General features: G+C 37.9%; 1 protein-coding gene across 1 annotated transcript in view; it reads right to left on the bottom strand.

The window, feature by feature from the left end:
* SPPL3 (signal peptide peptidase like 3) overlaps positions 1-12,338 on the bottom strand; it is a 134,925-nt gene that overhangs the window by 12,571 nt on the left and 110,016 nt on the right. Inside the window, exons 3-6 of the mRNA XM_006737782.3 lie at positions 10,602-10,690; positions 3,499-3,618; positions 2,478-2,556; positions 1,436-1,548 (exon numbers count right to left, since the gene is read on the bottom strand). Coding sequence (XP_006737845.1) covers positions 1,436-1,548; positions 2,478-2,556; positions 3,499-3,618; positions 10,602-10,690 — 401 coding nt within the window. The remainder of the gene's footprint in view (positions 1-1,435; positions 1,549-2,477; positions 2,557-3,498; positions 3,619-10,601; positions 10,691-12,338) is intronic.

Raw genomic sequence — 12,338 nt, 5'->3', positions numbered from 1 at the left:
TTTTCAGGATTAAATGAGATAATCCATGTAAACATCCAAGAAAGTGCCCAATGCATAGCACTCAATAAATGTTAGCTCCTCCTGCCATTCTTAGTTCATCCTTATCATCATCATCAACAAAGAGAGATTCTCATGCGCTACAGGCAGGAGTGTAAACTGCTACCAGCTTTCTGAAAGGCAGTACAGTAATAGAGAAAAAAAATTTTTTTTAATACAAAAATCCTCTGATCTAGGAATTTCATATCTAGGAACTCATCCACAGAAATAATCATATTAACTAATCTGACATGTGTATCCAGAGGTGGAACAAGAATGTTTACCTCGGGGTTATTTATTAACAGAAGATTAAAAGCAATCTAAGGGTCCAGCAATAGTTAAGTAACATAAAATGGAATACTCTGGAATTATTAAGAAGGATATGCTATACCTTTATGTAATGATATAGACATGTATTTATATCATTACATAAAGTCTATCATATATAACACATGTATGACATATATTCCACATATATATTTATATATATTACAGTATTATTCCATTTATGTAAGAAAGTATAGTCTCCACAAAAAAAGTGTACATGAATGTTCATAGCAGCATTATTGATAACAGCCAAAAAAGCGGAAACAACTGATGAATGTATAAATAAAAGTGGCATAGCTATGCAACTGAGTAGTATTGGCCAGAGAAAGAAATGAAGTACCGATTCAGGTTATAGCATGAGTGAACCTTGAAAACATCATGCTAAGTGAAAGAAGACAGACACACAGGTCATATAATGTATGATTTTATGTGCAATGTTCAGGAGAGGCAGATCCACAGAGAGAGAAAGTAGATTAGTGGATGCCTGGGGCTCCGGTGGGGGAATGGGGAGTGACTGCTGGGTATGGGGTTTTGGAGGGTGGGTGATAAAAATGCTCCAAAATTGACTGTAGTGATGGTTGCACAACTCTGAATATTTAAAAACCACTGAGGGGCGCCTGGGTGGCTCAGTCGTTAAGCGGCTGCCTTAGGCTCAGGTCATGATCCCAGGGTCCTGGGATCGAGCCCCATGTCCGGCTCCCTGCTCAGCAGAGAGCCTGCTTCTCCCTCTCCCTCTTCCTGCCACTCTGCCTATTTGTGTTCTCTATCTCTCTGTCAAACAGATAAATAAAATCTTTAAAAAAAATAAATAAAAAAAAACCCCACTGAATTGTACACTTATACACTTGTACATTATTCCTCAAAAAGCGGTTATTCAAAAATATCTTTAAAAAGTATCTTAAGAATGTGCATAAAAATAAAAAACTCAGCAATATGTAACACTGCCTAAGGACACCTAATATTCACAGTAATCAGAGGAAATATTACTAAAACACAGAAAGCAAAGGAAGGGAGGACAAATTTAACTGTATAAAAACTACATTAAAACTTCAACCTTTCACATGTTACTCACCATCCATGAGAAGCCAATGGCCAGTGAGAACCCAAATAAGGACGAGCATGACAGACAGAGAGAATGATAGTAATTCAGCAGCAGTGAAACGCCCACAGCAACCAAAGGAAATCCTGGAAAACACACATCATTTATTGGACTAATAGGCAATACATTATATTTCAATAGCCAAACTCTACCTTGGTCCTTCATGATCAGAGCTCATAATGGCCAGATGAGAATAGCAGGCAATACCCAGACACCCGGAATTTGAAAATACCCAAACCTCCTTGGAGTAAGCTACAGAAACGCAGAGCAATTAATTATACTTCTGCACCCATCTGATATTATACTTTTTATCCCAAATTATCAGCATGGATGTTTAGAAGTTAAAGTGACAACACCAATCTTTGGAGAATTAAGTACATTATAGGGGAAGTTCTGTTCTTACGAGGAAAACAAAATGAGGAAGTATTGACCTTCAATTCACTGGGCAATGATGGATACACATTTATAAAACGGGCAATAACTCTATTTCGTTATCACTAATTCCTGGGAAAATCAGCTGCCCCAAGTGCCTGGTTTCCTAAGTGCATACAGCATCTCTGTTAGCACAGCATTTTGTTTCCATGGAGCAATGGCCTTAGGAGTTAAGGTGTGAAAGGTGTGAACCTAAGAGGCTAGTATATATTCTAGGTCACCAAAGATGAAAGGCAAAGAATGTCTGAGTCAACCACTATTTTCACATCCCATTAACTCCCTAGGTAAAGGAACGAAAGCATTGCTTCAAAATAAAACTGCTCATCTTTCAGTAATCTAAGCAGGAAGCATATTTCAACAACTCAGACTTCCTAAGATTTGTTTACATTTCCTCTGCTATGAAAAGGTGCAAAAGGAAGTACCACCTCCCAGTCTTAAAGATCAAACATCTCCCCCCTTCCCAGTCTTCTGGCATTTGTGTGTTCTGGTCAATACCAGAAATTTAGACTCCTAACAATGCTATCAAGTGTAAGATAAAAACACATACAAATTAATAATTTAGAGGAAAATCCCAAGTCCTTACTTATTCTGAGGTGAACAGGGTCTTGTTAAATACTGGCACATCGGGAGGAGGAGGAAAGCAAAAGCTATTGTTGCAAGAACTAAAGAAAGAAAACATATGGTTAAGTTTTGTTGTTTATTTTCAACAACCATAAGAAAAATGGCATGACTTATGGAGACACTGATTGCCCAGAAAACTTTTCTCAACAAGTAGATACAATTAATTAACTAGAGACAAAAAAAATGTCTTCTGTTAGCACTGTACAGATAGTCTTGAGAAGAAAGAAGTACCTGATTTGAAGTAGGGGAAGCAGAGACATCTAGGGTTTCTCATTCTCTTCTATCTTAATACGAAAAGAGAAACAGTGGGCCAGGGGATGATCTGACATGTCCAGCATTTTGCTGATGTTTTATACACTTCCATCACCTCTTGGCTTAAAAACTGATCAGGGGGCTGACAGTCAAATTACTTTGATTAGTTATCAACTGTGTCTGTCTACAGAAACATCAGTGGTGGTTGCAAATGACCACTCTGCCACACTGGATCTTCTGATAACCTCCCAGACAAGGAGCCACAGTCAGAGTGGTTCTACTTTGGTGTCATAAAGCCCACATATTTTCAAACCCTTGGTCTTTTGTTCAGGCTGTGCTGGTAGTCCCAAACTGATGCTATGTGTATCCTGTGGTTCAAGGAGAAGTGTGGGGAGGAAAAAACAGACTTAAGAAGAAAAATTTGCATGGCATGGTATATAAATCTTAAGTTTTGAATGATGATTAAAAAGAGGTGAAAAGGGGCGCCTGGGTGGCTCAGTTGGTTAAGCGACTGCCTTCGGCTCAGGTCGTGATCCTGGAGTCCCGGGATCGAGTCCCGCATCGGGCTCCCTGCTCGGCAGGGAGTCTGCTTCTCCCTCTGACCCTCCCCCCTCTCATGTGCTCTCTCTCATTCTCAAATAAATAAATAAAATCTTAAAAAAAAAAAAAAAAAGAGGTGAAAAAAATTCCTTTTAGGTTAATGTTTAGGAATAGAGAAGAAACTCATTTACCTGCTGTACATATTGTAAAAACTACTTGAACTGAGTCAAAGAAGAAGAACATTACTAGGAGAGAGACAGATGCTCCAATTGGAAGGAACAGGGCCTGGGTAGAGTCAATAGTTTGGATACCTGAAAGAGAAAAAAGAACATATTAACGACTTAAGTAACAGGCGCTATGCCCATGTACTCCAGAGACTTTAACACTTCTAGGGGTTAGTATGTAAGATATAGATTATCTAGGTCCTCTGATTCTTTCCTTCCCACTGAGATTATGAACTCCTTGCTCTCCTCATGGTGCCTTCATTAGCTACCTCCTGGTTCCTAACAATGGTGGACAGGGTGCCAAAAAAAAAAAAAAAAAACCACCCCAAAACAAACAAAAACAAAAAACGAAGAACATATACAGGTAGTAAAAATTCAGATTAGCTGGGACACCTGGGTGGCTCAGTCAGTTAAGCGTCTGCCTTCGGCTCAGGTCACGGTCCCAGGATCCTGGGATTAAACCCTGCCTCGGGCTCCTTGCTCAGTGGGAAGACTGCTTCTCCCTCTCCCTCCCTCCCACCTGCTGCTCCCCCAGCTCTCTCTCTCTCTCAAATAAATAAATAAAATCTTAAAAAAAAATTCAGATTAGTCAACTTGAGTACATTTGTAGTCTCATTTGCAGGTCTGGTAAAAGAGGTGGTTTAAATCCACTGACTAAAATCATTTCTCATCATCTACGGATTTACTCATGTTCACTCTTCCCCACTGTTGCTGAGGATCAACTCTGGGTGGAGTCGGGGAGTGGAGGGAATATGACATCTGAAAACCGAAAATCAGAAGAATTATTTTAAGGAATAGGAGATAAATGGGAGAAAACAATTACTTGGGCTACAGTAGGATTTAGCACATTGGTTTTCAGTTCTTGGTTACCAATTAGAATCACCTGGAGAGCTGTAACAATTACAATGCCCAGGCCCAACCCCAGATCAATGAAACTGAAATCTCTGGGGGTTAGCAGGCCCAGCTAAAAACCTCCACAAAATTTTATTTTGCATACAGAGTTGAGAAGCATTAATAAAATATTTGGTAGAGAAGAGAAACATGGCAAAATCTGATAACCACTGAATTAAAAGAAAAAATTACTAATCTTGTGTGTGATCTACTTCCAAATTAACCCTGCTGAGATATAAAGTTCTTGAGAGGAATCAAAGAAAAAATATTCATATGAGCTATTATAACGAAATATCAGAAGTCTCTGTTCATTAAATTAAGGCTATGAATAAGATATAAGGTGACCAGAATGAATATAACTAGGCACAAAAGGTTGCAATCATCAACCAATGCTTAAAAACTGCTCTTTGGTATTGAAATTTACCTCTCCCAAGAAAGCTATTTAGGTATTTTAGTTAAATAAAATATTAAATATTTCTACAAAACAAAATTACTTCTTACTGGCTAGGTGGATGAGTCAAATAATTCACCTATGAATAGGACATTTCTTTTTTTTTCTAAAAATATTTTATTTATTTGACAGAGACAGCAAGAGCGGGAACACAAGGGAGAGGGAGAAGCAGGCTTCCCATAGAGCAGGGAGCCCGATGCACGGCTTGATCCCAGGACCCTGGGATCATGACCTGAGCTGAACGCTTAGCAACTGAGCCAACCAGACGCCCCAAGGGAGGAGTGATCTATGTGTCAAGACAGAGATGCTCTTAGGAAGATGGCTGACCAGAACTGTAGTCAAACTTCTTCACTTGGCCCCTGGATCATTTGTGTATGGGGGGGTGGGGGGGTATCTTACTTAAAGTGAAGTGTCTTATGGACATTTATGAGACAAAACTCCATGAAATCTCTAACTGAATTTCACCTAATTGTTTTATTTGAGTGCTCTACACCAGGTCAAAGAACTACCAGAGGAAACTACAGATTTCAGGTGCCTTTCACAACAGAAAATAATGGTTTCTCAAATGAATAATTGTTATATGAGGAGAAACAAATCTTAAAAAAAATTATAAATCTTAAAACACACATCCACACCCCCCTCTTTTGTAAAACAAAACATCATATAGTCTACAGATTAATTATATTGGTTTAAAATATGAACCGAAAATTTAAACGGCTGGCTAGAACAAAGACTTTAGTGAGGTGTATGAGAAGTATTTGTTTAAAAAATATAAATTTTAGAAGTTCAGTCTGCAATTAAAATGCTAACCGAATACAAAGAGTCTTTCTAGAATATTAGAATGCACAGATTTTTGTTTCTTAAAAGTACAGATTTAAACCAAGAGGTATGAGACACTGCTTCCATTAGTTTTATAGAAGAATGCCCAAGAGAGTTTACCAAAGAGCAATGTCACAGGGCGAGTGAAGTTCCTTTAGTTGCTGACAATATGCTCCCTAAAAAAATGTACACAATTTTACTTCCTAAAGGTCTGGAGATAATGGTCCTGTAGGGGATGGAGCTAATTAATTAGCAATTTCAGCCAAATTTCAGTGACTTCAAAACAAAACAGAGCAAAGCAAAACAGAGTCATCATAATTAGGACAAGTTACTCAAATGCAGTTGGCATTACCTTTAAAGCCAAAATTAACATAAGAAATAGGCATGGTTTTCTCTTCAAGGCGGACCCTAGAGATAAGGTACTTTAGGACAATAGCAAGAAGCTGCCAAGAGATGGAGGGCAGTCGCAAAAAAAAAAAAAAAACAGGCATGGTGATGGAAAAAATTATGTACAGAGAAATTATTTTTAGCATTTAGTGAACAAGGCTACAGGCTAAATATAGGGTCATGAAATAGATACTGAACAATATACACCAGCATTATTACTGATAATCACTAAGAAAGTTACCGATTTTGTACCTCCATGAAAGAAGCATGCTGAAATTTTCACTATTTACTGAGCACCTATTACACAGTACGTAACATGAGGGCTTCAAAACTCTGTACAATCTTCACAGTTCAGATAAATTATGTGGGAAGCCTGGTAAAGGACTTCAAGATGTCAGATATTGGGGGTAAGGGTGGGAGTTGTCCTTTTTTTAAACCCACTTAATACTGATTAAATAAATGAAGGACTGGTGTGCCAGAGGAAAAATCTCTTTATAGAATTTTTTGGGGCAGATACAGGGATGAGACAGGATTTAGAGCCAGGTTCACAAAAATCAGAGAAGACCTAGAGGGCACTCCCTCTTCCCCACTTTCTAACCCTTTTTATTGTAAAACACAACAAGCATACAGCAAAGTACATAAAACAAAAATGTAGAGTTCAGTCAATCAGTTAATACCACCCAGGTCAGGAAACAACCCTGCCAAGCCCAGAAGTCTTTCTTGTGCCCCTCCCAGTCCCTATTCTTTTCCCCAAAGGGAACTACTATCCTAGCTTTTATGATACTTTCTTTTCTCTGTTTTATATGTTTTCTACTCAAGTGCACATCCTAATACTAATATTTATTTTGCCTATTTTTTGAGCTTATTTCATACACTGAATTACAGTAGCATGTATTTTTGTGTGTTTGGCTTCTTTTAAAGCCCAACATTGTGAGCAGCATCCATGCTGTTTAGGTAACTGTCACTCATTTTTTGTCTTTTTCACAAATTCCTTGATTCTTATTTTGGGAGTAGGCAACTGCAACCTTTATTTCTATTTTTTAAATTTTGCAACCTTTAAAAACAACTTCTACCTATTTACACTTTCTCCTTCAATCAGTTCAGAACACTCTTGCCAAAATCTGAACACTAAACTCATACCTTCCTTTCCTGAGAAGTTCCCCATAATTCTTCTACATTGTTATCATTCAGGACTTCAATCTCTTTAGCACCTAACACAGTCTCTTGCGTTTCTCTGTTCATCTTTCTGGCTGTTATTATTTCTTTGATTTTGATAAATGTACCCCATTTTCCATGCTGTCCCTTCAATCTGGAATGGTGTCATGCTCCATGATCAAGTATTGGCCGGCCTTGCCGCAACAGCCATTTCTTTCATTGTGTTTTTCCTGATTATGTGGTAGTGGACTGTATTCTCTCCTAATCTGTGTCTATCCCTTCTGGTATCCATAGCCCAGATGAGGCACCGAGGAAATACATCTGTGAGGATAATTTAGCACAACAAAGGAGGTAGATTTAAGAAAACGACAATTTAAACAAACATCTACTACTCGGGCGCCTGGGTGGCTCAGTTTGTTAAGCGACTGCCTTCGGCTCAAGGTCATGATCCCGGAGTCCTGGGATCGAGTCCCACATCTGGCTCCCGGCTCAGCGGGGAGCCTGCTTCTCCCTCTGACCCTATCCCCTCCCCTCTCATGCTGTTTCTCTCTCTCTGTCAAATAAATAAAAATAAACAAAATCTTAAAAAAAAAAAACCACATCTACTACTCTTCAGAAGTCAGTGGTGAGAAATGAAACTGATGTCACCATGTAACTTGCTTCCACTGTACGGACTGACCTAATCATTTATTTGAGGATAAAACTGTACTTAGACACACAGTGTCCACTTCTCTTAGGTTTCTGTGATTCAATGTACAATGGATTTATAATCTGGTTTAAATACATCATTTGCATATATACTACATAACACAGGACTTGTAAAGGAGTTTAAGTTGTATAAAGTGATTTGGCCTAAAATGTTGATAGAAGATAAATGCTATATAATCATTTAACCTTAAAATCAGGAATTGACACTGGGTTTTACCTGGTTCCTCGTAAGTTACAAGTATGGTATTTTACACCTCATACAAGGATCTGTGTCATAAGTTTAAGAAAAGACTCATATTTAAATGATTCTATTTGTAATGCCCACTTTACACTCCTGGGGACAGCGAACACATTTAACTGGGTGAAAACTAGGCAAGTATAATTTGGCGGGAAGGGTAGTAATTAGAGAAACTGAGTGATCTCTTTTCAATTTAACTTCTAAAATTCTCCATCAGTATTCTAACTTTACATTGGATCCTCAGTATCTCTTCCCCATTAGGGTGGTAACTTGAGGCTGTCCTGTAAGTCATGCTCATTCTCTCTGTGTCTGTTATCATATGCTCTTCCCACCCAGATTGACTTCTCCAGCAATCCAAGTTCACTGTTTCAAATTTCAGGTCAAACTCACCTTCTCTGGGATGGGTCAATTATTAAATTGACCTATGGTGGCTCACCCTGACTTGCCTTTCTTTTTACTCTCTGTGTACATGGATGTCAAATGAGTTCATCTCAAGTGCTTACTCTGATCTAGTGACATTAGATGCTTGTTCAGAAGTACTCTGAGGCTATGGTAAGGGTCTGTGGGAGAAAGTTCTTATTTCAGGGACGGAAGTGGTATTTACTATCTCTGTCTTAGTACTTTATTAATGCCTTACAAAGTGTTTTGGCCACACTGCCTAGTGATAGCTTGGGTACCAGCTCTTGTGCTTTTTCAGCTTTCAAAATATCTAACAGAATATCCAAAAAATGGGCGCCTGGGTGGCTCAGTCGGTTAAGCGACTGCCTTCGGCTCAGGTCATGATCCTGGAGTCCCGGGATCGAGTCCCGCATCGGGCTCCCTGCTCGGCAGGGAGCCTGCTTCTCCCTCTGACCCTCCCCCTCTCATGCTCTATCTCATTCTCTGTCTCAAATAAAAAAAAAAAAAAAAAAAAGAATATCCAAAAAATATGTATCTAATAAATTGCATGGTAGGAACCCAGTATCAAGCTCTTGATTATCAAATCAAGTCTCCTTATTTATAATTCAATTCCCCTTATAATAAGCATCACCATTTTCTATAACTCTATTGAGGCACAATATACATACGGCAAAATTTACCCATCTTAAGTGTCTAATACTTGCCAGGCAACTACAAATCCACTCTCTGTCTCTCCATATTTGCCTTTTTGGAAATTTCATGTAAGTGGACTCACACAATATGTAGTCTTTCCTGTCTGGCTTCTTAACATAATGTTTTGAGGTTCATACATGTTGTAGCAATGTACATGTATCCGTACTTCATTCTCTTTAATGCTGAATAGTATTTCATTGTATGGATAGGCCATATTTTGTTTATCCATCAACTAGTTTATTGATCTCTGAGTTGTGTTTCTACTTTTTGGCCATTATAAACAATGCTGCAAAACATTTGCCATCTAGCACACTTCTATTTCTTATAAAGCAAGCATTCCTTTTTTTTTGAGCTAGGTTTATTATTTTTATTAAGATATAATGTATTATTTGTTTCAGGGGTACAGGTCTGTGATTCATCACTTTTTTTTTTTTTTAAAGATTTTATTTATTTATTTGACAGAGAGATAGACAGCACAAGTAGGCAGAGTGGCAGGCAGAGGGAGAGGGAGAAGCAGGCTTCCCGCTGAGCAGGGAACCCAATGCGGGGCTCGATCCCAGGACCCTGGGATCATGACCTGAGCCGAAGGCAGCCGCTTAGCCGACTGAGCCACCCAGGCGCCCCTGTGATTCATCAGTCTTATACAATTCACAGCGCTCACCATAGCATATACCCTCCCCAATGTCCATCACCCAGCCACTCCATCCCTCCCACCCCCTCCACTCCAGCAACCCTCAGTTTGTTTCCTGAGATTAAGAGTCTCTTATGGTTTGTCTCCCTCTCTGGTTTTGTCTTGTTTCATTTTTCCCTCCCTTCCCCTATGATCCTCTGTCTTGTTTCTCAAATTCCACATATCAGTGAGATAATATAATACTTGTTTTTCTCAGATTAACTTATTTCATAAAGCAAGCATTCTTATAAAATCTTTAATACCAGAAGAGGTTGTCACAATACTTAGTTTTACAAGTACTTGAAGTAACTATCTTCAAAGAGTCCCTGAATGAATTTGTGATCAACACTTACAAAATTATTGACCTCACCAAAGGATTTAAATGAAATCATAAGCAGGCAGATACCTATCAATCCTACTTGTTTTTAAGAAAATAATCTTAGCAGCAAGCTTTTAGGCATGAGTTAAAAGCAGTACACAAGAAATCAATGGTTTAGATTCAGAACATAAGAATTTTTACAAATTATGCCAATACAGATTAGATTTTATTATTATAACCAAACATAAATCCTTAAACCCAGTAAATTAACTGGGGTTATAGAAAGAATCTAATTAAGACCACTACATGCATTAAAGTTAATTGATATAAAATTCCTTACTATTATTGGTGCTGTTGCCATTGAAAGACCCAGAAGAACTGCTATTGTCTTTCTCTTTATCTTGATTTTCAAAGTCCATATTAAGGGACCTGTGGAAAAAATTATGTAAGTTTTAATTTTGAAAGAAAGTAGGTCCAAAAAGTCAGTAATGAGACTATATTTTAATATGCTAGGGCATTAGGAACAATAGGAGAGGCTCTTTTGAACAACTCTGCAAAACAGTTCTTATAGCCACATTTTGAAAAGCAATCTACATTCCTTCTAATATGTCAGTTCAAGAGTTCTCCTGACTGCAGATAAAAGCATTCCATTGTGGCTGAATCTTCCAGCAATATCTCTGTGCACATCCTTAATTACTTCCTTATGATAAATATCTAGAAAGAGAAAAGTCAGGTCAAAGGGCAAGCACAATTTTGAGACTTTAACGTACTACACAACTGCTTCCAAGAAGGTTGTACCAATTTGCTCTCTGATAGCAGTGTATGAGAACATTTTTTTTCTCTACACCTTGTCAGCTTTCATTTAACAACAACATATACTTCAGTTTTTACTCTATATAGGACTGTTCTACATAATGGAGAGACAAAAAATAGTGCATAAAACGGGCTTTCATGGATTGTACATTCCAAGAGGGAGGACACTGACAATAAACAAGAAAAGTAAGTTAGATGTATATTAATGGTACCAGCTAATGAGAAAATGCAGGAAATGAAAAGACTAAGTTTGAAATTTTAAATACGGTGGGTTGGGAAGGCCTCACTGGTGTGATTTCTAAGTCAAGACCTGAAGGAAGTAGTCACTGTCCATTTGGGGAACTAACAATGCAATCTCTGTTCTAATTTTGCATTCTTTAACTACTAAACAATTTTGTGTACGTGAGTTCACTCATTTCTTTCTTTTTTGGTAAACTAACTGTTCAAGTCCTTAGCTCATCTTCAACTATATTAAACTGTTTGTGTCCTAAAGCACTTCCTGCAATGATGGAAACATTCTATATCTACACTGGGTAGACATAGCCACATGAGCACTTAATATGTGGGAGTGCAATGAGGAACTGAATTCTATTTATAGGAGCTAAAACTATAAAATTCTTAGATGAAACATAGGGCTAAATCTTCATGATCTTGGATTTGGCAGTGGATTCTTATACATGATGCCAAAGACACAGCCAAAAATTGGTAAACTGGACTTCATCAACATAAAAATCTTGTTCTTCAAAGGACACAATCAAAAAAGTCCCAACCCACAGGATGGGAGAAAATATCTGCTATTATGTCTGATAAGGGCCTTGTATTCAGAACATGTAAGAACTCCTACAATTCAATAAAAAGACAACCCAATTAACAATAAGCAAAGAATCTGAATAAATACTTCTCCAAAGAAGATATGCAAATAAAAAGATATGCAAATGAAAAGATATGCAAATGGATGCCAATAAACATACAAAAAGATTTTTCACATCATTAATGTCAGGGAAATACAAATCCAAACAGAATGAGCTAGCACTTCACACCTACGAGGAGGGCTATAACCAGAAAATCAGATAATAACCAAGTGTCAAGCAAGGACATTGCTGGTGAGAATGTAAATTGATGCAGACACTCTGGAAAACAGTCTGACATTTTCAATTTCTTTAATAAATATAGGGCTATTCAGGTTATTGATTTCTTCTTGAGTGAGCTTTAGCAAATTGTGTCTTTGAAAGAATTGGTCCATTTCATCTAAGTCATCAAATTT

Source organism: Leptonychotes weddellii, chromosome 13, assembly GCF_054177405.1.
Source record: "Leptonychotes weddellii isolate Sample4059 chromosome 13, ASM5417740v2, whole genome shotgun sequence".
Classification (NCBI taxonomy): Eukaryota; Metazoa; Chordata; class Mammalia; order Carnivora; family Phocidae; genus Leptonychotes; species Leptonychotes weddellii.
Note: the sequence above shows the minus strand (reverse complement) of the source record. Positions and strands in the feature narration are given on the sequence as shown.